Source organism: Amphiprion ocellaris, chromosome 13 (assembly GCF_022539595.1).
Source record: "Amphiprion ocellaris isolate individual 3 ecotype Okinawa chromosome 13, ASM2253959v1, whole genome shotgun sequence".
NCBI classification, from domain to species: domain Eukaryota; kingdom Metazoa; phylum Chordata; class Actinopteri; family Pomacentridae; genus Amphiprion; species Amphiprion ocellaris.
In genome coordinates this window covers 14203172-14231147 of record NC_072778.1, presented here as the reverse complement: position 1 = coordinate 14231147, position 27976 = coordinate 14203172, and the positions used below count along the sequence as shown (strand labels likewise).

General features: G+C 40.5%; 1 protein-coding gene across 5 annotated transcripts in view; it reads right to left on the bottom strand.

Annotated features, from left to right (window-relative positions):
- The window catches only part of drp2 (dystrophin related protein 2), a 182836-nt gene that overhangs the window by 114371 nt on the left and 40489 nt on the right, over positions 1 to 27976 (bottom strand). For all 5 annotated transcript variants that reach the window (XM_055016642.1, XM_055016641.1, XM_035949728.2 and 2 more), the window contains exon 2: positions 10026 to 10209. Coding sequence is in view for 4 of the 5 variants with exons in the window: in XM_055016641.1 (XP_054872616.1) it covers positions 10026 to 10209 (184 nt within the window). In the remaining variant the exon portion in view is untranslated. The remainder of the gene's footprint in view (positions 1 to 10025; positions 10210 to 27976) is intronic.

The window sequence follows — 27976 nt, the reverse complement described above, 5'->3', positions numbered from 1 at the left end:
TGGTGTCCTCATCGCCTCATACAAATGCCCTCTCTAGCAGAGAGGCTACACACTAATAAATGTGTTGACTCCTGCAGCGCACTCTTAGTATCTGTCTACACCACTATAAGTAGGGATTAAGTTCCTCCTAATGAAGGGCATTTCAGTTCTGGTAATAGGACCGATGGATACCAATGTAAAGACCTCACGTCTCTTACCCAGACAATTACAGTCTTCCAGGATTGACAGTGAAGTTGTGAAAATGTCTATAGAATGCTAAATGAGGGCTGATGCACAGCAGAGTGCACCCAGTAATATATGCAACCACGCACACACCAACACCCACAATCACATACCCTGACATCTACTGATGTTCCGACTGTATGTGCCTGTTATAGATGCACAGGCGCAACAAATGCATACACAAAAAAATCAATGACTTCTCACCCCTGAGCCCTTGTTTCATAGCTCCACTGATGGTTCATAACACATCAGAGTGACAGCATCGCAAACACACACACCACCCAGCTACTTCTCAGTCACCTCCACTCTGGTTCACACTGCAGGCATGATAACGGTTCTCGCCTGCATGAAAGGCAGGGTGCGATGTGTGATGCTCCTCCATCTGCTACGTGGGTAAATTATGGGGTATTATAATTCATTCTTGTCTGTGTGACGGTCGCAATGATAGGTCTTATAAAAAGCAAATTTGCCACATCGGCTGTCATTAAACTAAGCCATGAGATCTGTCTCCTATGTGCAAGTACCAATGCAACAGTGTTAAAATGCATTTATTCAACTACGTTATACGTTATAGTCACTTCAGACAAGAGGCTGGGCCAAGCTCTTAATGAGGCAGGATCAACAAGTACTTCAAATGAAAAATGACACAGAGAAGTTTTGTTTGTTTTTTTTTTTGTATCTGATGACAGCTATGGTTAAGGTTGAGTTAGACTTGCAGTATGAAGGCTTAAGGAAAATGAAACTATGCTTACAATAATAACCACATGGGTAAGGTGCATGAAAACAGCTTCTTCATCCATAAGTAACAGCTTTTATGCATGAAGACACTGATGCTGAATGATAGTCGGAAACCCATAGATAAACAGCCGTCACCCATCTTCAGGTCTAATGCTTTGCTCGCCGATCCATTCACCCCGACCTCCTCCCTACACAGACTTTGTCACTGTGTAATTACATTTCCTGACTCGTTTCACCATCATCCGTATTGCTACAGTTGCTGTAGGGCTTCGTCACTTGAACTTAAACATCTGGTGTTTACCTGGATGAAACTAATGTTGTTGTTTAAATGCCACAAAGCTCTCAACTACATTTTTGAGTGTTCAACAATTATTTAAAGATGCCCTCCAGTGAAGGTTTTTGCCTTGTTAACGTGTCCATATGGGGTATTTTTCTATGCTGGTAACCATATATCTGATTTCCAGCAGATTTCAGCCTCAGAACCACTAATCCAGACTTCCAGGGTTTTCAGGGTTTCACACATACACATATGGCTGAATTACTTTAATAATAAAACTTGTCGTTGTGTAGCATGGAGTAGTTTTACAGTGACTGATTAGAGTTGTAGGTGAGCTGGTGTGCTCGAACTACAGCAAGTGGGGAGGGATAGATTGAGAGATAGGAAGCAACAATGTACAGTTACATTTAAGCCATTTTAAGGACTATTTTCAAGAAAAAAATATGTAACTAAGTAACTAAATATGTAAACTTCAAACACAAAAATTCAGGGGTTAAATCAATGACAAGAGAGGAACTTTAAATGGAAATGCGTGATAAGCTTGCATGCAAATGTCTCCTTGGTCAACTCATTATTTAAAAAAACAAAAACAGCGGCTGAACTTAATCAGCTTATTATGTGTTTCAGTTCTTAATCTATAAAGCAATTCCTGTAACAACTATAGCTGTCACCTCTCATTGTATAAAACATCAGTTAATGCTCTGACTGTACATTATACAAGTTTATTGCAGCATCAATGGCTTTGTGTGACCTTTGCATGTCCACTTTAATTGAATTAAAGTTTTTTTAGGTATATGGGTGAGGGTTTAGACATTACATTACCCACAATGTAAATGTGAGCATGATGTGGGATTGTTTGCTTGTCTGCACTGTAATGAACTGGCAAGCTGCCTTCAGCGTTTCCTTGCCTTCTTTCTAAAATGTAGTAGAGAAGATGTATATAGCAGCATTATTTTACACCATGCTGAAGTACAAGTACCTCAAATCTGTACAGTACAATGTTCAGGTGAAGTGGTTTACTTGAAGTACTTTTCTTTCAACCACAGAGCTATACTTTCGCCTCACACATATACACATGTAAGGGTACTTTGCTCTGAAGCAGCCCTTATAGAGAAGAGATGAAACAGCTTCCCATGCTTCAGCTGCTTTAAAATGCTGCTGTTATTACTTTTTTCAGTGCACTGTTCCCACACAATAATGGTACTTATGCATAAATGATAATCACATTTCCTCACTGTGGCCCTTGGTGACAACCATATGACATCCACTGTGCTTATGTATAAATGATGTTCACATCTATTTAAGCGTTACTTACTAACCCACATTATGGCCCCATGTTCTGTACTTTTACATGAATCTCTTTCTTTCGCTGTATGTAACGTTAGACATTTGTGTACCGTTCAAACGAACATATATCAAACCCGCGTGCGCAATTCTTTACTCAATCATGTAATAATTATGTAAAATAATAGAAATCATTCTTCAAATCAAATTAGCACTGTTACTTCAAGCAAGGCTGAAGTCATAATATTACAATTTAGGAGTTAATTGAGACAACAGCGTGTGATTGTCAGCCACATCCATCATGCATGAGTAATATGAATATTTAATTTCTTCCACCTTCATGGAAATATTAAAAGAGGTTTGTCAACATTGCACCTGCAGAATGACCAAAAAATGCTTTTTTCTTTGGGATTTTTGTGAAGCGGTTTTCTGTACCAACCAGACAGACTGCATACATAATATCAGCCTTTATGGTCACCTGTCTGCCGAGGTGAAAGTGCATACTCTGAGCTAATTGGCTTCAATATGGCATAAAACAAGCCTTTAATCTAACTCATGCTCTCCTAATCACACTGCCCTGTAATAACAATATCAGAAATCAAATTAATGGTGAGAACAGGTCTTGTTGTGGGCTGGCGGAGTAAGTGGGGGGGGGGAGAAATATCCTCAGACTGAGATGAAATGTAATTTGGATTGAGGACGGAAGAGAGGGGAAATGTTCTGAAGGGAACTGGAGCAAGCATCTGTCTCCAACGAAGGAAATGTCAGGTCTTGTTAATCTTATCTGAATGGCTGCCTGCTGACGTGGATTTAATTTTACACAAGTGCATGCCTGCTAACTTGCGTGAGTGCACACCAGACAGACTGTACACACATACATATACAGTGCCCTCCAGAATTATTGGCACTCTTAGTGAAAATGTGCAAAACAGGCTGTGAAAAAAGTGTCCTTACTGCTTATCCTTTTGGCTTTTCACTTAAAATGAATGTTCAAAAAAAATCTAATGCTTTCATTGAAGTAAAATCATTGAAAGGAAAAGAAATTGAATTTGAAGAAATATTTCCTCTGATTCATGTGTGGCATAATTATTGGCACCAGTTGAACATCTTTTGAGTGAAAGTAGTTTGACAGTCATATTTTACATTTTGAAGTTTACCTGCTTGATTAGAAACTCTTAACTGGTCGACTATGACTTCTTGCTTCACTGGGGCTGAAACATCAAGTGATACAGGTCTTTCATTGGTCAATGAATGATGAAAGACCACATCACACAGTGATAATATAAGACAAAAATTTAGTTACAAAGACAAAGAAATGGATAAAAGCCATTCATACTATCAGAGTAATAATTAATGTGGAAGGAGGTGGATGGTTCAACTAGCAAAAGGATCTCCAATCTCCAATCATAGCTGGAGAACTGCAGAGGTCAGTATAGTTTTTGGGTCAGAAAGTCTCCAAAAGTACTATCCGACACCACCTAGTTGTGTGGGAGAGTGGCCAGAAAAAAAAACAAAACTCTACAGTCAATCAACAACAAACCAAAACAAACATTGCTGGAACTTTTAACAGAAGACATGAATAACTCTATTTGTGAAAAGATTGAGGTGATTTTGTAGAGGAGTGCATCGTTTCAAAAATACTACATCAAAGCAGTTCAGTTCAGTAACACTGAAAAAGGCATCTAAAACAGCTTTCTGCTTGGTGTGGCATTCAGATGTGGTTTTGTACTCATCATACAGAGATTTGCTTATTTAAATGGTCGGGTTATTTACAGGTCAAACGCATCAGTCGTGTTGCCTCGTGTGGTGGCAACAATCGCTAGATACTGCTTACAGTTTTTGGTCTATCCCATCCTTTCTGTAGCTAAAATATTTCTCGACAACTGACATTGCTTTTGCAAACAAATCTTTCGTTTTAATGTTTCTCTACCATTCCTCACTCATTTTGCTGTCTGCATGTGGAGTCTGCATGTTAACAAACTCTGTGTCTTGTGAATAAAGCTGACAAAAAAACTCAATGTCTCCAGGAACCCATAAACAGGACTAAATTATGTTGACTTCTCTTGTAAATTAGTCATGGAAAATGAGAATTGTGCAACTTTTCTTTCTCTATGCAACAAAAAAAAAATGTGAGTCTGAGTAAATTTGCCTTCAAATTGCACTTTTTCCAATGTGGCTATTGCACCTGTGCACATTGCAGTGTTGATGCTGAGGCAATATCTTGTGCAGCCTTATTGTGGCATCCATCAAATACCAGCAGATTTTAAATTAAAACCTAACAGTCTCTGGCAGGAAGCCTAAAATGGGTCATGGTTGAAGCTTCCAGCAGGACAATGATTCAAAGCACATTTAAAATCTACCCAAAAATGGTTCCCTGACTGTAGAATAAAGGCTTTTACGTGACCACTATGGTCCCCCAAACTAAACCCCGTGCAAAAATCTGAGTCTATTAGTGTCGACCTCAGAATCTCAAGGATGTGGAGAGATTCTGCATGGAGGAATGAAGCAGATGCCATCCCATGTGTTCTCAAATTTCATCATGTATTATAGAAGGAGCTGTTATCTTGGCAAAAAGAGGCCATAAAATCAGAAATTAGGAGGTTCCAGTTATTGTAGCACACATATATTTGACAAAAATATTACTTTCATGAAATGAATACTTCTTTTAAACATGTAGTTTCAGTTAAAAGGTTAGAATTTTCTGAAATAATATAAATGTTTTTATACCTTATTTGGCTGATTTCTACTAAAATGTGCAATAATTCTGGAGGGCACTGTACACGTACATGCAGTGTGGGCTATTGTGACCTTGAGGTGGACAACAGAACGTGAAAATTTAGACCCAAAAAATGGGAAAAGAAGCAAAATATAAACAGCAAATACACAACATTTATTCTTATTCGCAATTGCTAACACTTAAGTCAGTTAATGATTTATCATCTGTTTTGTGAAATAGTTGTGTTTTCTGTTTTGTTGTATCCTTAAAGAATATCATATTATCAGTTTTGTTGTTGTGTTTACTGAAATATTCTGTTTCCTTTATCTCACATGTATCGATTTCTTTACACGTGTTTGCTAAAATGATGGTGTGTTTTCTCTGTTGAGTTATTGAGTTTTGTCCAACATTATTATATTGTGCACTCAGGGCCACCGTAGGGAGCACAAATGCAAAGCACCTCCTTCGCACACTCCTGACCCACAACTCAACACTCATAAATTCTTGTTTCCTGAAATGGGAGCCCTGAGATGCAACGAACATATACAACACGCGCTTTCCTCCCACACATCCCCACACTGGTGTAAAGATGAACAACCACCCATTTACCCATCTGCAATTCAATAAAACATGCAAACACATGCACACATCATGGGAACAAACAGTAAAGCTAATTCTGTCGAGGAGCTATATCTCTGTTCCTCCACCACCCCCATTCCCCGAGCGCTACCCATCATTCTGAGAAGCGACAGGCAGAGAGGGAGAGTGAGGGAGCGATACATGCTAAGTGAAATAGGAAATAAAGGAGTGAAGTGGAGGAGTGGGAGATGTGACAGCAAAAGGGAGACTAGTGTGAAGAGGGGGAGGATGATAGGGGAGTGCCACACTTGCTCATCCTCAGGCCTGCTCCTCTGCACCAGGAACCAGGCCTCTGGAGGACAACACACATGCGCGGCATCCTCCGGCTCATCACAACACACAGGATCTCACGGGGGCGAACCAGACGAATGGAAGAGGGGGGGAGAAGATTCAAATCAAAGAAGAGATAAGGAGATCAAACTGTGACAAGGGAGTGGAGAAGTGCAATTACAGAGTGAAGGAAAGTGCAAAGAGTGGAGGAAGAAAAAGGGACATGACGCTCCCTTGAGGCCCAGTGTGGTGGGTCTTTGACTCTGTGACACACTCATGAGCAAACAGGCTAAGCTGCCTTGAACATAGATTAGTGGGGGGGGGACAGGAGCAGTGAGTAATGTTAACACAGTGTTGTATCCAATGGTTCATCCCTGGTCACATGAGGGTTTTAGAAACCTAAAGGCAGTAAGGTGATGTTGACATATTTAGCCAGTTTCAGATGCACCAACTAATCGTATGCTTTATGGTTTTTTAACACAGAGATTATGATATAAGGCAGAAAATTATGCAGCAAAGGTTGTATGGTAATAAATGCGGATTGGCACAGACCGAGGAATTATGGGCTGGGAGCTTTGGAGGGGATAAACCTCAGGGAAACATGTTGATGACTGCAGTTCATGCTACTTTGTTTTAGATTAGCATTGGAATACAGTGGTGTGGGTGCTGCCACATTAGCTCACTGTCACGTTCACTTGACTAGGGAGGCTCTGTGACACGAGTGCGGGAACAAGGAGAGAAGCTAATTTCAGGAGCAAATGCACTGGGACACAATCTTACACTATACTTAATGCACTTTTTATCAACATAACAAAAAAGCATGGACTGTACTTGCAGAATGTCAATCATCAACTGCGACTATAATGCAGCAGCCCACAGATAAGAGAGGGAAAAAGAAGAGAGGAAAATCTCCCTCACTGACAAAGTATAGTAAACCCTTCTCAAATGTCTTGGAGCAAGATAACATTTTAACAGGCTGCAACTCCAAAACCAGATCTCTTATGTGCAGCAGCTGAGGCAGGGCAATGTTCCCTCATGGCACACCAGTTGGATGGCTGAGTGAACAGTGCACAGCGCTAATTTCCCTGCCAACCCGGGGCGCTGAGCTGGGGCTACGTCCACAGAATTGCTGCAACCTCATTGTGTATCTACAGACGAGCTTCTGCCTTTTTTCTGTCCGACAGCTACCTTTTATGACCCTTCTCTAAGCTGCCCCCTTGTTCCATCACGTTCCTCTGTGGGCTCTGATGTGAAGACTGGGCTGAAGCTCAGTAATTTGGAGTCAGAGATAAGGGCAGGAAGAGGATATTACTTGTGGGTAGACAGTGACTGAATTGGCTCCAGAGGGTCAAACACACCTAAATGACAACACGGCAGAAACCCAGTATACATTTATTTAACTTGAGGAAGCCTCGAATGATGAGCCTACGACAGCCGAGTGTAGGCGGACGCGATTATCAAATGCACCGTAGCAGAGCTGCAGGGGAAAGCAGGAAGGAAAACAAAAGGATGCAGTGGCTTACATCTGTCTTGGTGATCTTATGAGCCTAATTTATGTGTAGGAAGAAGACTAAATAAACCAACAGGGACATCATTTCAGTCAGGTCATTATATGCTCTCTGGAGACGAGGAGTAGGCAAACACCAAGATGTAGAAAAACTGATGGAAAAGGGAGAGCGGATTTATGTGCATTTTTGATTCATGCACAAAAAATTTTATATGAATAAACAAAATATTGCAAACATGGATGGACAGGAAGCACCCGCCTCAAACTTCCACTGAAGCCTCTGTTGCACTGAAAAGAAAAATGACAGCAGGCCAAACAGTGAGATCTATTGAGCAATGACTATGACATTCCTCAAATCAATACATGACACAAACATGTCACATATCGATTACATTGTTTTAATTACCTTATCCCTCTTCACATTTCTTCTTTCTCTGTCTGCAATGTTTAATGGTACCCACCTGGAGAATTAGTCACCAGCTGTTTATCCTGATGCACCAGACTCCTAACATTCACACAACAGTAGTGGATGGAAAAGTGTAATTCATTTGTAATTTCTTTTGCTGACTGGCTGGGTATTCAGCACACATTTGCATTGACACTAGAGGGAGGCTTCTCCACAATGACGATGTTTCATTTTCCACTCAGAATTATAATTTTTTTGTGTCTAAGGAAACTTGATATTGGTGTCAGTAGGACAGTTCACAATCCAATAGACAATAAGTCTGAGTCTAAGAAAAGATAACCATAACTTTGATACAAATATTTATCTAAACACACATTTAAAGCAGCAGTACCTAATCTTTTCCTGGCGGAACAAGCCATAAACACATCACACACATGTTGTCACTTTTGAAAGTTTATACCAAACATGTAGGGACGTATCAAATACTCTTTGGTATCCAACGACTCCCATGGGAAATACCTGGCTTTGTAACCCTCTGAACCCCAGAAACCACCACCAGGTTGAAAAGATGTGTTGTCTTCAAAATCATCTAAAATTTCACTGTTTATCAGCACCAGAATGAGTAAAAACAGAGAGAACTGTCTGAATTTCAACTTTCTGACAGTCCTTGAACTACTCATTGATTATGTGCCATTCTGAGAAAACACAAGCAAATTTCAGCTCAAAATCATGATATTTTGTAAAAATCACTGTAATCTAAAATTTTGCCAAAAACAAACCATTCTGTAATAACCACATGCTGCAAAAAACAAGAATCCTGTGCACTGCAGTGCAACTGTGGAGACTACAGTGACTAATCTGCAACGTGACAAAAATTCTGTGACTTTTTGGCTCAAATAGGCTCAACTGCAGGCCATCTTACACAGAGAGACAGGAGACAAGTAGAGGAAGCAAATCAAAAAACAGTAAAATATGCATATCATGTCACCATCTATTTTCCAGTACTGGAAATACCTGTGGGCACTGTTGTACATGTTGAGTCTGGGATTTTTCCATTTTTGTAAGAAAGAAATCCAAAAATTCAAGTTTAATTTTTTCTTTGTTTATAATGATTTACAGTATAACTACACAAAAAACATTTTTGAGTTCCCTCTATTTCTAGCCATGGTTGTGCTGTTTCCACAGGGAGAACAAATGTGACAGGAGTGGAAAAACTGCTCATTTTATAATACTGACTGTCGAATATGTCACCTTGCTCGTCGCTGTCTTTGTCCATTTGCAATTTGGTGCTGATCAGGTAGTGTGCTGAGAATTTATCAGAGCTTTTTGACTAAAAACAGCCTGCTGCTGCTGCTGCTGGAGACTTAGATGTTGACAGTGGTGAAAGTGAATCACAACACTAAAACTGCAGGCTATGAAACCAAAAAAAATGAGCTGAAAGACATTAAAATTGCTCCACGGCTCTGAGCACAGCTGCATAGTCAAGTTGCACTCATCTGTGGATTTATCACTGTGGGCCATTCCTTTCACATTACAGTGACACATTCAATGTACTAATGTGATTAGTGCAGCATTCGTCTTTACATGTCCATCGACTCATCACTAAGCGATCCGGACTTGTTTGCTTTGGGCTGGATACAGTTCAGTAGATGGCACCCGGAGCCAAAGGACTTAAAAAAAACCTAACACCTGTAATCCAGCCCCCTAAAGATTCCCCCTGAGCCCTCTGGCATCTGTCATCATCATCATTTGGGTGTGTGTGAGAGACAGAAAGTGTGCATTGCATGCTTGACTGGAGAAAATACCTCTTTTACATGAAAAATGCACACATGGGCGACTCCAGCAGTAACAAACAAGCATAAAAAACAGTTCCAAAAAACAAGGCAACATAATCTCCAACGTCTGTGCCTCTCATCCCCGGAACATTCAAAGGCAGGCGTACTGTGCTTGCACGCTTGATAGTTACCCAGCGGTGAAGACGTGATTGACGTGGCTGCAGGATCGGAGCCTCCTTGAAATCGAGCCAAGCCGTCCGTGGCTGCCCTGCTCTGGCGGCGGGGGAGAGGAGGGGTGAGGAAGGCCTGGATGTGGAGCAACGACAGCAGCAGCAGCAACAGCAACAGCAATCTCCTCACACGGTAGGGGAGGACCTACAACACAAGGAACAGGGTCAGAGACTCCTCCCTGGTGCACAGAAGGAGATTTGATAAGAAGCTGAAAAAGGCACATCATTTAGCAGCTGTCTCTTGGAGTTTAATCCTTTATTGGCGTCGGGCTCAAAGCCAAAACCCAGTCCCTCCTCAGCATCCCCCCTTTTTTCCTACAAGCCCAGTGACATTCAGACCTGAGAGCAAAGCAGAAACAGCAGTGGTTTTAAAACACGGTGACGCTGAGCATAAAGCAAAGGTTTCACCCAACCTTTGAGTGAGATAGACGGAGCAGGGTGGCGAGGCTGTAACTCAGCAATCCTCTGTGACTCTGGCTCAGTTGTTGGGCTGTTTATTATCAGCAGACAGCACACTCGGGTTTGGAATACAGGACTGCTGAGACACTGGGTGCTGGCCACTGGGAAGAAACAGGGAGTAAGGCGATGCAGGAGGAATGCCAATGAGTGTCGCCTCTCCTCCCTGAGATTTCATTTTCCACCGTGGCACAATACTGCCCCGCAAAGCAACTCTATCCTGGCCTCAGGATCGACAGCAATGTTAACGGAGCCTTTTCTCTGATTCCAAGCCTCGCATTCTGACCATTAACCAACAATAATAAGCGCATTATTCTGCTTTGACAAAGCCCAACTGGGCAGTTTGCAGTGCAGCACGGAGCAAAGCCATGCTTAAAAACAAGGATTCTTAAAAAAATAAGAGGAAGATATTTTGAGGAAGTTTGCCAGCAAACAGGTTGGCTTACAGGTGTGGCACATTTCCAATAAATCTACAGAGTGTGCAGCGGCAGGAAAAAAGCAAGCGCTCTCTAACAGTTCAAAACAGATATAAAAGTTTAATGCCAAGCTGGCAGCAAGCAACCGGCAGAAAGGGAATGACTTGAACTATTTTCAGTCTAGTAAGTGGCATTCATAATTCACATTATAGTTTTATATGAGGAAATAGAACATTCTTTTATACTTGTGTTCCTCTGCTAAAGTACACACTGCTGCTAAAGTATTGATTCCTGAACTGCAGCCACTAGGTGTTTGTGTTGGCAGCCATGTTTGTTTACATTTGTGTGACTGGCAGAATATTTCATTGGTTTAATGGACGCAATATGCAAAAAAATAAATAAATAAAAAATTGTGTGACATCCCATGAGAGTGTCAAAATGAAAGCTAAATGAAACAGACCGCCGTTAGATCACCAACAAGTGCAAGAGACAAAGTGAGAGGCGGTTCTCATTTTCAAATCAGACAGCTAGAAACCAGCACAGCAGCTATTTTAGACTCTCAAGCTCAATTAATTAAATCCTCCTATTCACAACTAATAATGAAACATAATAATGTGTGGATATTGATATGATCAAAGGTTGCCACAGATATTTAGTTACAGCAGGACAACCCAGAGGGAGAAACTGCACACAGCAAAAGAGGCAGACGGTGAGAAAAGAAGACACAAAATGTTAACCACAGGGATGCATGTTTGCACAAATCAGGCCAGACAAGGCGAGAAACAGGGAACAAGATCGAACTGTTACAGCAGCATCCACTTTGAATGTGAAGATGTTAATAACATATAAAGACAACATAGAAAGAAAGGGTAATTAACTCTAAAAATACCGATAACTACGTACATTTCTCTAGCTAATTTGAAATATGGAGATTGTATAAGGTGCACACAGATGTCTAGATATTATACAGAAGACAAAGATGTGTGTCAACGCACTGTGCAAAAGTTCAGATAACAAAACCTGTGTCACTTTCATAAGCATTTAACTTGGATTGTAATGGCAGCATTAAGCCATAATAACAGTATTGGCAATAACAGACCCTGAAGGATAAATATCCACTTTACTGAATTGGGCAATGAAACCACAAGAAATCACTGAACCTTTCACTGCACTGTAGACAGAAAGCGACACTAATGCTGTACATGGCAGGTGTTTGTGAAAGTGGAAGCGATTTCAAGGCGAGTTTTAATTTTGCCGTGGCACTTTCTGCTTGAGAGACTAAATTGCAGAAACACAATCAAATACAATGAAACATGACTAAATGCAGAAATGCTGCAAGTAGCACGTACAGAAATGACCTCCTTGAAATGAGAAACTGTTTCCAGGGAAAAAAGGGGTGAATACAAAGTTTCAAGTTTGTTGAACTCAGTCACTGTTGGTCACTGCTTGAGCCCGAACAGTAACATACGACCCTTATTATAATATCTAAATCAGACAATAAATGACAGCTCAGATGCAGCAACAGTTTTAACGCTGTGTGAACCTCTGAAATGTAGCTGCTAACAACTAAAGTGGCTCCAGGCGCTACAGCTTAAGATGTAAATACTGTGCTGACCAACACAGAACGTGCTGAGCAAGAGCACAGTTTTTCCATTGTAAAGTGAAAACTGCCACAGTCTGTGACTCATTAAGCAACAATCTGTACATTCAGATGTCCTTCATTGGTGTTTGGCTCTAAATATATGTGTTTCATACATTCTCATTTGCTTGATTTTCTGTATTTGCTTGTTTTTTTCCCTTTGAAGTAATTCTCCTGAATGCCGCATATCTGTTCTCAAAACGGTGAAGTCATTTTCATAATTTGAGCCCCATTCAGCGACAGTAAAACACACTAATCTGGCTTTTGCGAGCTTATCCCTGCGTTACTCTTTGATATTGAGTGATCTTACAACCAGCCAAGTCATCTGAAGCAGCTGTTGACTAATGAATGCTTTAATTACTTCTGTCTTGTTACTTTCCAATTAATAGATTTTCTGTTTATCTTTGAATATGGAAAGAAAACACTTCAACACACTTTCAACTCTGCAGAAATAGAAATAAACAACAACAAAAAAACTTCAAATGAAAAATAACGAGATGATTTGAAAGACAGCGCAACAGAAGATAAGCCAGATGTAGAAGTGGACTTCAGCTCTCTATGGCTGTAAATATTAATTTATTACATAAAGTTTTTTCCCCGTGGCTGTCACCTGTGTTAGATCCTTCAACAGCTATTTACAGTCGTGGGTAAGATCCCCAAGTGGCTGCTTACGTTTGCCATTCATAAAATGTGTGGCCTACAAACCTCAATAAAGAGGCTGTTGGAAACATGTACTGTACCACTTTAGAGAAGACTTCCTAAACTGGTACAGACATCCCCTGTCATCCCTATTTTTAACATTGGAACACCATGAACTGTGGGTAATTCCCAGTTTCTATCAACAGCTCACTCAAAAATAAAGCATCCGAATACTTGATTTTGTCCCTTTTGCCTGACAACTCTGGCAGTTCCCAAAAGGAAATCGAGATTATTTGACGGTCTTATAATAGGAGCATCTGACTGCACAGTGCATGTGTGTCTATAGGTTTCTTAGTGTTCTGGGGGAATTTTAACGTAAAGCATTAAAAAATTTACTTGAAATAAAATGCAACAGCCAGATAGAATTGCTTTAACTTATGAATGCACAACATAATTTGAAAAATTGGTAGTAGTCACTATTTACTACAGCAAGTGATTCAGATACAGGTCAAGTTGGAAGTGAAATGGTTTCAAAATGGGGGTGAGCTTCGAAAGAGCCCTTAAGCACCTGCCAATTTCACCGCAGGACAGGCCTGAGTACTCTTTAAGTCCTGTGAGGTTGGACACCGGGATCAGGCCAGAAGGACAATGAACATACAACTCCATCAGCCCACAGCAAAACTCAGGGTCTAATACATAAATATCAAGATATCTCAGTTTCAAGCTAGGAGGAAAAGTTGTCAATAAGAGCAAACTGCAGCACAGTGCAGTGGAAACAGCAATAATGAATTAATCATGACATACATGAAGCATGTGATATATCTGTCACTCCACTGGAGAAACACTGGCAGATGAAAACATCATGATATGTGTGGAGCAACAAGGAAACATCAGCCCTCCTATACCAGCCAAAAAATCAGTTCCATCCAAATCCTAACAGTTGTATGGCAGAGATGATTAAAAACATGCATTCATTTGCATTTTCTTTTGATTCATTACTATGAATTCATTTGTTTTTTTAAGTCACAAAAAATCCAAATCCACAATTATTATGTACAGCCAAGTTTCTAAAAGAAAATTCATATTTCTCCAGATATTATTTACTTTAGGTAAGCGGTCAAGCCAAATATCGTGTCCTTGAGGGTATATATTGACAGACAGCCAAACAAAATGATGGCTGGACCTTCAGTGCAGCTCTGTCACTCTCTCACAGAAGTACAACTCTGACACTAACATGATGTGTTCCTGAATACTAACATTGCCTTTCTGTTTCTTCCTCACCTCCCTCATGACCACCCACTGACCCTGTGTGTTTAGCCACCTCAAACAGCAACATTTCAAAAGGGATCTGATCTTCATGGCAGACACCAGGTTGTCAAAGCATCTTTCTCTGCAAGGTGGATAAGGGGCACTCACAGCCCCGAGCCATTTTCACGCATCCTCCTGCCAGCTTTCCCCGACCATACAGGGCCGTGACAGTTTAGTCATGTAGCTGCAGAGGCTGCTTGTCAATGTAAGTAGGACAGCACAGTGCAACTGCTCAACGCACCTCACCATCCACAGCTTTAACCTCCCATGTCACGTCCATGCTCGCCAGATAATGAAGCATTTTGTCATTAGGAATGAGTGTGCAGTCATTCAGAAAAGTCTCAGTCATGTTCCACAGGCATGAAATAGCTTCTGATGGAAGAGGTGAGATATGAGTTGGATGGACTTATTTGTATCAAACCTATTGAACAGACTGGAGATTAATGTCTCGTTCACAGTCACCAGAAACAATCGCAATAAGTTCCAACCTTCAGACAAGGAAAAGGGGGGATTTACATACATAGAATAGATGGTATGAGCCAATGAAAGACAAATTAATAAATAGTGACAAAAGTGAGAAATCCAGGAAGAAAAAAAAAGCCATTAATGCTTTTGATTACAGCCAGTAAAGTACAGTACAATGACTTTAGAGGTGCAGTCACAGATGTGTACCAGTGCAGTATGTATATCGAGTTAGCATGGAAACAAATAAAATGTAAGTAGTAAAATGTATTTAACATGTAGAGCCATCTTTATACAGTATTATTCACTGTTGGAGGTAGTTGGGACAATATTGTAGATGTACGTTCCTAGTTTTTAAAAAAATATTTGGCAAATAAATAAAGAATTTCAACTGATATTGCACAAAAGATATTTTATCTCTACTTCCTGATTGTGGTGTTTCCACGGAGGTGCAGGACTTTATACTGCAATGAAAAGTGAGCCTAGAAAACTGCTTGACAATCAGGGGGTTAACAACTGCGTTGCTAATCTTATTATAATAGGGTGAAGTGAATTTGCTGGTTAGGTGAACAACAGCTGAGACAGTCCTCAGAGACCAACAGGATCCCTGACAATAACTCTCCCCTGATATTTGTTCCAAAGTAAATGCACAAACATACCCTGTAGTTATTTTAAGTACCACAAAATTAAATAAGAACAACGTGGTTTGCCTGTTTTTGCTGGTATTACATGTATATTTAAGTAAATCCAGGCATTTAAAGTAAAACTACATTTACTCCAGTGCTGTATTTAAGAAAAAAAATTGAGGTATTTGCATTTTTCTTGAGTATTTCCATTTTCTGCTAGTTTTTAAATACAGTCCACAAGAGTTCAGAGTAAAATGCCATCCTTTCTACAACACTGCATGTATCTGACAACTTTATCTACTTTTGAGATAAATATTTTTACAAAGCGGATAATACAACAAGTTTTTGAATGCAACATTCAACTAAAGTTGTGGCTTCCAAGCTGTTTAGCTTCTGGCATCTCACATAAAGCAGCGTGTAGTCAAGGATCACATTTCATATGTCTGAGTGGTTAACAGCACCATTAAATAGTAATTTTTCCCTTCTAACTTCTCAACGTGATTTAATTTTAATAAATGTTTCACTGTAATTTGGTTGCTACAATAACATTATTGTCACTTAGCGTTGTAAGGTTGTTTTCTGCTGAGCACACTTTAATAGAGGCAGCAGTGCAGGTCTGTCTTACAGCTGCTGGCTTGAGAACATTATCATTTCTCTAAGGTTATTTTACTTTAAGTCAATACCTGTATGCATCCCCAGCTGGGAAATTAAAAAGTACAGACAGCAAAGCACAGACACACAAATCTCAATAAAATTAACTGACGTATACAATAAGCAGATAAAGAGCATAAAAGTGTACTAAAATAGCTAGAAGTCCACATACATTTATCTAATTTATGAGGGTTGTTTCAGTCTTTTATACTGCTCTACACAATTACATTTTAGACAAAGTTTCCAACTTTGTGGCTCTGGATGTGAGGAAGGCATTTTCCTGTTCCAACATGAAAACGGCCCGGTCAAAGCGACACAAAGAAATGGGTTTCTGTGAAAGCTGGTCATGTTCTCACACCTGAGCTCTGACCTCAGCTTCATTCCACCTCGACACCTCTGGGATAAAATCCTGAACCTGATGGTCCAGAATCCATGATAGGCCACAGTAAGAACAAATCCCTTTAGCCCGGTTGCTTTTCATGAATCTGTGAAATAGTTGCAGCATATCACTGCCCATAGTGCTAGAAATTATGTGGGTGTCTGACGTTCTGGTGCCCATTTATCTATGACCACATATTAATACTAACTAGCAAACAGTTTAAACTACTTATAAGTTAATAATTACATGGCCATATTTTTTTTAGCTATTTCAACCTTTAATTTCACTCTTATTTTTTGACCATTATTTTTTTTGCTCATGTACGTGTTACTTTCTGCAGTCGATACCATTATTCTATTACCTTTAATTAACTGTTACCTTTTCTGCTATTTAATTCAATAGTATTTTCTGGGGGGGGGGGTTTAGACTAGCTGAGTTATTTTTTCCATGTACTCCCTGGCTATTGTAGAAGTACCTCATTGGTTATGTGTAGGCATCTGGTCAAAACTTGATTTCTGAATAAACTTTAACTGTACTTTCATCAGCCTTGTCTAAACTCTCTGTTTAGGGCTACTTAGCAAATACAAGCATGCTAAATTTTGATGCTGACTGTGGTAAACACATGTAAAAGGCAAACACATAAGTACAGTTTCCAGCATTGTACTCTCTTAGTCAGTCTCATGTGGCACTGAAGTGTGACGATCATATTTCCAGCTTCAACTCCGAACAATTTTTGCAGATGCCAAGTTGTCAACCTTGCACAGGCAGCAGAAGTGCAAAATAATCAGAAAAAGCTAAAACCCATAGCAAGTGGCAGGATGCAACTACGCAATCATCCCTGTAAAACACAATCCCAAAAACTGCATTTCCATGATTCAGACATGACGCAGCACTTCGTCAACATCTACAGGACTTCTTTGAAGAGCTCAACTCTTTCCTTTTCACCTTCCTTGTCAACAGGAGTCAGGGGGTTGTCAAATAGTTGAATAAATATCTGCCCACCCTAGCGTAACAGCTCAGTGCCCAGCAGAGGTGGTGAGGCACACAGAGTGGCCCTTTCTGAGCATGTCCTCTCCATTTCTGTGTCCTTGCAGCTACCCTGGCCTCGCATTGCTCAGACTCCATTATTCATGCTCAAGCATGGCCAAGACTCAGCCAAAGGTAAAGACAAGACGGTCTTGGAGTTTCTTACTGCTGCTGAAGCCATATAAGTGAAGCAGGGTCTTGTCCTGGAGGCACAAAAGCTGATGAAAAATGGCAGTGTGGTGCACACACTAAAGCATGGTTGTCTGTGTTGTAAATCTGAATCATAAGTATTATATTTCTTTATCAAATTTGTGCTGTAAACACTGAGCTACAGGAAACTTTGCACCAACTGTAACACAGTGACTAGAGCGTACAAAGAGAATAGCACTGTTTTCAGTCAAGTGCTATATCTTAAAATGCAAACCCATGCTCTGTGTATTGAGAGAAATATGTCTCTTCAGAACAAAAGGATTATGTAAGAAGACATGACTGGAAACCACTAGTAAGGGTGTAGAGGCAAGAGGGTTGAATGTGCATTTCCACCCACCTGCAGCTCCTGGGAGTCAAAGGTCTTGTTGTGATTTGATACAGGTTTTTTTGCGTTAAGAAGCTCCTTTTTTTAATCTTTGTTTCCCATTTAATCACAACCACAGTCTGACCTCAGCATTGATTTTTTTTTTTTGTCAAAGAGGACAACTGTAATGTTTAATTAGGGCTGATCTCAAATAATTAGTTGTTGGAGGAAAGACACAATCATCACATACTTCATGCCTGAAACAACTAATCTGTGTTTTAGACTTGGTGGCAATTTCCCTAAATTTTAGAGGTCGTGTACTTATACTTCAGTTTTTTTGGCAATGATCCATTTAGCAAAGCCTTGAATCCCAAAATACTGCACTGCTGCCAACCATGAACACCAAGAAATCCATTTGTTCTGGGTTGTGCGACTGTGTAAGAGGCATCTAGGAAGTCATTTGTGCAGTACGGCTAGTGGCAATATTTCACATGTGAAGTTGCTGCTTCAGTTGCCGTCTCAGTCCCACATGCCTTTGGGAATACGGTGACCGGGCCCTGGCTCTACTGCAATACTGAACTTTGAATGATTTCACTTTCCAAATGGGAGGACATTATACGGTGCCCATGTATCCAGTCAGACGTGAAGTTTCAGCCCCTGAGTGTCTGGCGAATGGGGCTCTCCAGAGGGTTAAGTTGTGAGATTACTTGCAGGCCATCTTCTCTGGTAATGAACCCTGTCTGGGCACAAGGATGTAGCCGAAGGGGCACAGTGGCCATAAGAAGCTTCCTCATACTGATTGCCCATCTTAAGTAGCTTTTTTTTCCACTAAGGAGACACAACCACAAAACTTTACAGCTCCTTATGAATAATTATGACGACACCTTGTGTTACTGCACCCGCAGATAGTCCATCTTTGATACCACGGCCAATAAATATGACCATTAAATCTGTTTTCATGCACATTAACAGTGCCCCTGAATAACAATTTAACTGAGCAACACCCTGGCCTGCTGCGTGCATCCAGTGAATCTGACTTGTCACCTCTGCTTTTAACTCCAACTTAATGATGTTCGCTCAAAGAACGCGTTTACTGTTGTGAATTTGCTCTCCATAAGATCCTCTTCTTATTGCAAGCTTTCGTAAAATACTGCCCTCAGGCTCTGTTCCAATATCAGCTCACCCCGCCCACGTCCCTCCATTAAACCGCTACTTTCGGGTTTCCGTTGCATACATGGACTTACATGCACCTTTATTGGGCTAAAAGATGTTTTAAGTTGAGTTCTAACATTGTACTACAGACCCTGACACAGTCAATTCCCTTACGTCAGCATTATTCATTCCTATACAGTAAAAGCCATTAGATGTAACTGCATTTTTTATGAAGCTCCCATAGAAGCTCGCAGTGTTTAATCAATGAAAAGGCTTTCATTTTTAGGAGAGGCCGCTGGCTTCACGTGAAGTTGTCTTACAATCCTCCTTGAGGGGTCATCCAGGTCTATTACCCTGCAGGTCACCATCATGGTGTATCCTCATGATGACACTCAGAAACTGGAGAAGGACTCCATTCTCTAAGAGCCCCTATCTGGTCTTATAATCACCCACCATACTGCTGTAATGGGCTTTCTGTTGACTCTGGTAGATTGTTATCTCACTCAGGTTGATTGGTTACAACATGCTATCCGGAGGCCATATTGACCTGGTTGGATGGGATTAATACAGAATTTTGTTGTATTTTTCTAAATCAGAGGCAGATGGACTCAGAAAAAAAGGATATAAACCAATTCTTGCTGTGTTAGATAGATTCTAGTCATAATGTGGGAATACAGCCCTGCAAATTCCTAATAGCTACTACTATAGGACCATAACTCTACACAGTGACCTCACTATGATCCTCTGGAATAACAAACCAAACCGCTGCAGTAAGAAGTGTACAGCACAACATTACCAGTGCTATTTACAATCCACATCCAAGGGCATTGGAAGAAGTGGGGGACACATCTGCTCTGACGCTAAAGAGGATTAAGGTTGTCCCCTGTAAAAATCCAAAGTAAAACAAAATAGTATTGTAGGAATCCGCTTAGCTGCTCTTTGTAAACAGAGTTTTGATGTTGACCTTCTTCTCCACAGGTGAAGTAGAGCTCTATCAAACGACCCTTGACAATTCCAGTAAAGATGAATCAAAATTGCAACCGTGGTTCACATGGCAACATGTAATGTTATATATTTCGCTTATTATGATGAACCCACAGAGAATTATCACCTGCAGTTTCCATCAGCTCTGTTAGTCAATTCCACAAGAATTACATCTACATTTGATGATTCTGCACCTGATGATTTACATCCATGGTCAAGGTTCAGTGAGAAAACAAGAAGGACTGTGACCTTGAGAGTAAGGGCAGAAATTTAGAAATTACTGGTCTTAGAAAGTGGCCCAATTTTGTAGAATTGTCCGATATGGATAATTTTAATACACTGCAACTATCAGCAACAACTGGCAACAGATGACATTTGTGAGGAGCTGATGAATCAAGTGAAGCATCTAGCTTAACCACGCCCTAATCACACTGTAATAGTCCTCCTAACTGCAAAAATGAGCAAGGTGGTGGAGCATCAAGGTATCCACTCTTAATTATACAGAGTTTTAAGCTTAAATACAATTTAAATGGGTGAGTTATATAAAAACTCATCTCGTGTACAGATGTTATGAAAAGACACATTAGCTACAGAGACCAAAATAGTTTTCTGTATCAGGCTCTAAACATGTTTATTTCTGCTGTAAAGTTGGGCATTGGAACATGGGAGTCTATGGCAAATGACTCACATTTGGAATCAGCCTCAAGTGGTCATCTGAGGAACTGTAATTTTTGCCACTGCCATCTCGGCTTCATTTTTCAGCCACTTCAGTGGAACCACAATTCTGCCACATTCATATCCATGCTGTGGTTGTTGTGTCTGTCTATTTCATAAAGAAAGAATTTTAAACACACAATCAGGGTTTGCAGAGTCATCCTATATCAACATTTTTAATCTAGTGATAGGCTGCTGTCAATGGTGTCCTAAGTAACTAAAAACAGTTTTAAACAGGATGAATGCAACTTGTTTAAGCATAATTTTACCTTAATAACTAATATGTTAAGTACTACAACCTCAGTCATTAACTAAAATGGCAAACATTTGTCACTTGATATGTGTAAAATAGGACTCAAGCGGTACTGCCAAACCATCTGTAATGTTCTTAGTTTACACACTTGGTTTTAGCACCACTCCACAGTAGCTAATAACCACATCACCCACGTATGTAGGAGAAATATGTCAGTAAACCACTTATTGTTTATATAAATTTTCATTGCAAATGGCATTGCGCTAGCTCTCCGTGTCTATTGTTCAGATCGAGCCATCTTAATTTATTCTCATGGTCACAATGTAATAATAGGGAGAGTTTGATTTATGCAGGACACAAACATCCTCCTCAACCCCAGAGAGAGAAAACAAGCAACTGTGAAGTGCTTGTCCAGATTCCAGGAATGAGTTGCCGAGTATCAGTCACCGTCCTCCTCCACAGCATGTAAGAAAATGACAGAACAAGATCTAGGAGGAGTGTTGTTACAGTATGTGTTGGATTAATGCAGGCCAGAGACAGCCTCCTCCTCACCAGACAAGGGCAGATAGAGGGATGCAAAATAGTGTGATCTAATCACCAATGAAACTGTGGAACCAGAAACAGCATCAAAACAATCACAGAGGAAGAATTTTTAATCCTCGTCTCATGTTTCATCATTTCACTGTGAGTCAAATGCGTTTGACCAAACACATATGAAGCCCCTGATCTGATTTGATCTGATCAGACTACAGTCATCAGTTCTCATCAGCACACATGCGGTCACTGTTTGTCATTTATTAGTAACATTTTTTTCAAAATGGCATGTGAAAAGTGAACATAAATCAGGTTAATTTTTCAAACTAAATACAGATACAAAGATCTGATGGTGATCACCTTGTTTGCCCATTTACTGCCAACAATTTGGGATCATTTTGCATCGTTAGTCAAGGATTTAATTTCAAGTCAGGAGTGTGTCTTATTTGCTAGTCAAAATCCTCATTTTGTACCCCTTACTTTTAAAAAATACCTCCAGGAACAACTTAGAGCTGACCAAGGCACTGAAATATTTTTTTCATTAATGTAATTATAGTTAACAGCTGAAAAGATGCTGGAATTGAACATGAGTAAAAGACAAGACAATGAAGATTATTTGTAAGTAGAGATAAAATTAAGAATATCTACCACTATTGTAGAAACCAACAAACATTATTTTTCTCTCTATAAAGCATCAATTTGAAATGCATAGTATTTTGTAGCAGAAAATGGTGTACATACTATGGCCACTGCTTTTTCAATCAATTGTTGAAACCTTAGAGGAAAGCAGAGCATAAATTTCCCACTCAGACTTAAACGCCCAGATGAAATAGCCGATGGTAAATATAGCCCACTGTATAGTAAATAGCAAGTGATTTTGGTCACAGCTTTAGACTGTGTTCCACAGGAGAAACTACAAATAAAAATGATCCCACATCTATCAACCTCAACTGCTCTCCTTCAAAGGCAGACCGTATGAAAGAGGGGCAATCTTAGCACAATTTTCCTTTTTCGGACACACACACACACACACACACACACACACACACACACACACACACACACACACACACACACACACACACACACACACACACACACACACACACACACACTCAAACCCACAAGCAGCACATATTTTCACATTCACACACAGATTTCTAGTCTGGGATTTACAGTCCTTCTCTTGTGTTTACCTTGTAATGTGTAAATCCAATCACGGCTGTCACGTTGAATCTGAAATGAGCTGCTCCTTATCAGAGCGCTGCACCCACATCCACCCACTCCTACCTGAACCTGTCAGGAGTCTGGCTGAGGACAAACACATGCCAGCTAACCTTGTCCTTGCGGTAACTGTGCTGTCTCTCCCTAAAGCACTGATGTTAAGAGATGTCCCGGGGGCTGTTCCTTCCACAAATCAGCAGGTCGTCCTCCCCCTGCGTCCGTCATATGTTCACCAACTCTTTCTCTTCTCTGATCAGGCCCTTGAAATGCCACAGTTCAATGGCAAACCATGACGCCACTGGGCTAAGTGTGGCTGAGTTATGTTGACAGAAGCATGGCTCCATCTCCTGCATGCCCACCACCTCCCCACAAAACGAAGTGACATTTCAAGATGGATGGTGTTTAGGAGTTTTATTTTGAGCAATGAAATTAGCCAAGGTTAAAAAAAAAGAAAAGCAAATACAATCGGAGCATTGATTTTCAGACAGAAAATGGCTATGCAGAGATTGATTGGGAGTAATAAAGAAAGACCGTAAATAAGGGAGCTTACAGCACAGAGCTGTGTTATCGGCCTTAGTGCTCCACTACAAGACTGTATTGCTGTCCTTTTATTTTCAGTTTAAAAAAATGCAGCATTCAGATGGAGGAATGCTGTTTGACCAGAAGCATTTCCAGCCTAATATGTTTCACCAAAAAAACACCTTTCTTGCAAGCATTTTATCCAAGTTCATATCTATGATGAGCCAGACAGTTCAGCATTTTACTTGAATGCTTAAGTCATCAGTCCCTCTGCAGGGAAACACTATTCAACTGTCACCTGGTAGGGAACAAGCTCAACCACTGGAAAATTACTACCTGTCCTTGTCAGTCTTTACATCCTCTATACTTCTGCTTTTACTCCCATATAATAAGATGTGAGGAACGCAACAGCAAGTTTCTAAAACTATAGGAATGGATGTGACATATTAATGTCAAATATGAAGCTAAAATCAGGAGACAGTTAGTTAGCTTGGCATAAAGAGTGGGAATATGGGAAAGAGCAAGCCTGGTTTTTGTCAGGTTATACAAGGAGAAAATAGCTCATGTGGCATATTGTTTCACCACATCCACACACAGTGTTAGAAGCTGTTTGAAGGTGGCATGGAAAACCTGTCATGAGAGAGGCAAGTGTGATGTTTAAATACAGGACTAAACTGCACATTTGTCAGCCTATACTAAAGGCATAGATGATGGATCGTCAGTATAATAAAGTCCTAAAAATTGTTAACATGATATCATAGATTTGCATAACACACAAGTAACGCACTACTTCTGGCCCATTTAGTACATTTTAAGCTTTTTGCAAGTCGTTTCAGGGTTAATGTCAGGGGGGAGGGTGTCATCCATTGTGTCTACATTGCATGCAATGACACAGCAAATGGAAAAAATCTGTTCTGACAACACGTGAGGTGACTCGGTGTGTTACTCACACATCTTAACATGATACCGCTAATGCTGCTGTGGGGAGAACAGGCTGCTCTGCCAACAACGCTCCTGTCACAACACAGGACGAGTCTCTTGGAGACATTTTTCTTTTTTAAAGTTTGAGTTCAGAGCATCGATGCTGCAACAACAAAAGCCCTGTTCCCAGCTGTGCTTTTTGCACTCTTTGCAATTACATCAGTGTATAATGTTAATGTCATATCTGTTTCACGCAAGATGAGGATTTACTTGTGGTTGTGGGTGGTGTGGCGTGACTGATGTGCATGCAAAGAATTCTAAATGCAGTTTAGAGGAGTGTGTAAAGCCGGTTGTTTTCTGAAGCTACAATTTACTGATGTTCTGTTGCACAGAGAAGCCTCTAGTCACCACTACTACTACAGCACACGCAGCTCAGGTCTGTGGCCAAAAACTGTTCACAAAAGGAGGGAAATACAAAATTCTAATGTAAGATTTATCTCAGTTTGAAAGATTTCATCTACCTGAACGAGACACCAACAGAAATGTCAGGTGCACCAGTGCGGCCGATAAAGATGTTAAGTCGCATTTGACAGATTTTTAAAAATAGTCACATTCTGGATCCTTGACCACTGTAGTGCTGCAGGTAGATTCTGATACCTTTCAGTCTTTCTGCAAAGCTAAGCTAGCTCAACTGGCATTACTTTTATACTCACTGGACAGATGTGAGCGTACTATCAACTCATCTAATCTAAAAGGAATAAGTGTGTTTCCTTATTGTCTTTTCCTTAGTCTTAGCCAATAACTGAACTATATTCACTGTATTTCAACACAGTACCAAAGTGATCAGCTAAGCGATAATATAACCATTTACGACGAGAAAATATGTGACGTAAACTTAGACCCAGGCAGGAGATTTACATACTAATATCACACTTCAAAGTCGCCTAGTATCAGAGAAAAGATAGAAAGCATGAAATAACCCCTCTGTGACCGAAGGCCCAATGAGATCCACATCAATAGGCTTCTTTCATTTAAATAAGAAATACATAGCAAGCAAAGTACGGATGGTGAAAATTCCTCGCCCCTGAGCTAGACATCTTGAGAAGAAAAGACTTCTTCTACTGCCAATTCAGTGAAGCCTGCACAGCAAATTTCACACAACTATTTTGTGCGCTGCTGATAAAACACTTTGAAAGCCCAATGACACAGACAATGCCTTCAGATAGGAAAAAGCCACGTTTTGTCCCATCCCTTTTCATCAATGTCCTAAATACTACCAAGCCTACTGCACAGTGGAGCAGAAATACCCAACAAAAACTGACTCCAGCATCGAACACCCACACACACTTCAAACAAATCTCCTTTCATGTACGTCTGCAGCAACCCCACTCAAAATCTGATTGTCTTTTGCTCATTAAGCGACTGAAACTGTGCACGCATCACTGTTCTAGATGCTATTTGTGATGAAGTCTATTAGGTATATTAAGAGGCTCGGGCACAATGGCACTCGAACCCTGCACCTGTCGCCCTCTCATCCACACCCCACTCAATTTCTGTCAATGAGTGTAGCTCACTTCATTTCCATGTCCCACTCAAGCTCTTTATTGATGAATAAAAAGACATCGCTGGTGAATAAATGCTTGCTTTTATTGCCTCATGTGAGAGAAAATGAGATGGATTACTGAGTGTGAATCACATCAGGCCTCCACCTCATTGAGTTTTACTGATCTTGTGAGCCTTCATTTTGATTAAGATTTCACATCGAGAGGCTTTATAACACTTCCAGTGTGATCATCTACACCAGCGGAGCATAGAATCCGCTCTCAAACCCTGAGTAGTAGACCTTTTACCCCGGAGGCCTGTTTGCGGAGCGACAAATAAAAATTGCTCAATTAAAAGGTACTTCGGGAACTCGTCTCCGAGCCCCGACTGCCTCTCAAGCCACCTTAAGCACTACCTCGTCACCCAAAGGCTCATTAAAACAGGTAGGCTGCTCAGTGAAAAACAGCAATGAAATGGGGAAAGAGGGAAGTTTGTGTCTTTTTAGGAACCTCACACTTAATGAGCATGAGGCAGAAAGACGTGTGGGGTAACTTAGAAACAGTGTCATCACATAGTTTGTCCAGCAGAAAATGCTCCATCTCCATTGTTTACAACGCTGACAGCACTCTCTGCAGCACATGCAGCAGAGTCATAGCTGAGCAGATGGTGGTGCACAGTAAAGAAGTGCCTTCATGGTTCTGTATAAACCAATTTGTAAACTGCATTGCTGGAGAGTAAATCACAACAGGGTCCATAATTTGTCCTTTTTAAGACTCGTCTGTCTTAGATTTCTGAATAGTCCTTCTGCTACTAGGTTTTAATACTTATTTAAAATGAAATTAAACTAATGAGTCTAGCAGGTAGAGTGCACTCTGATTTAGATAATCTAGAGATAACATGCAGATTTGTTTCCCAAACTACTGATCACTTGGTCAAGCAGTAGCTATGATTTCAGCCAACCAAGACCTTGTTTGGTTGACGACATTCATAAAAATAAAGAGGTTGCTTTTTCTATCTCTGTATGAAATCAAGGACCCATTCTTGAGAGCATTTCTGTGAGCATTGAGGATCATTGCACACATGAAGTTCAACATGCCAAACGATCAACATGTACAGTCGGCGGAGTCAGCTACAGGAGTCACAGGTGACAGTTTATGCAATTGGTGTTGACATCCAACAAGATTAAGGTGAAGAAGTTAAACCAGTGGGCATGGTTTGCTAACTGTGCACATTGTGTTCTTTTCTAGACTCATAGGGAGCTTTGAAGGATTGCAAATGTAGCCAGAAAAGAGAACAACTCGCCAGTTGTAAACTGCCTATCTCTGGCACTGTACACAGAGAGACACTGTGAGAGGTTGGATGGAATGGGTGATTTTGTGCCTCATTTGAAATCATAGCCAAAAAACATTAACTGTATTTCTCTTTCTCTGTCCTTTTTAAAAAAACAGTTTTCTGACCACATACACACAAAAACAATGCACACATATGACATAAACCCTGCACCGAAGAGAAGAAGATTACATGATAACATTGGTCGTATGTGACATTTTACATTCGCTGAGGGAATTTCTGTCCCTCTGCTGGCTCTCTGAGGCTGGATGGTGATGCAGTGCCTCTCATGGAGAAGGAGAGCAGTGGTTCAGCACCGCCCTGCACCCACCAGTTAGCCCCATCCATCCTAATCCATCTAACAACGCCCTCCCACTGCCTTGTCCCCCTTTTCACAACTTGAAAGCACTGCTTTACCCATTACCCTTGGGCAGGAGCTGCCCTTCTCTGGACCACACTGACATTCAGATGCTATTTAGAGCCATTAGGCCACCAAGGTCAGCACTTAACTTACATTTTCACAGCTTCAGGCATCACTGGTTTTTTTTTCTTTCTCTATGTTTTCACATTTTTTACTCCATTATTGTTGTTTTGCGCAGCACACTGCACACGGGGCATTGAATT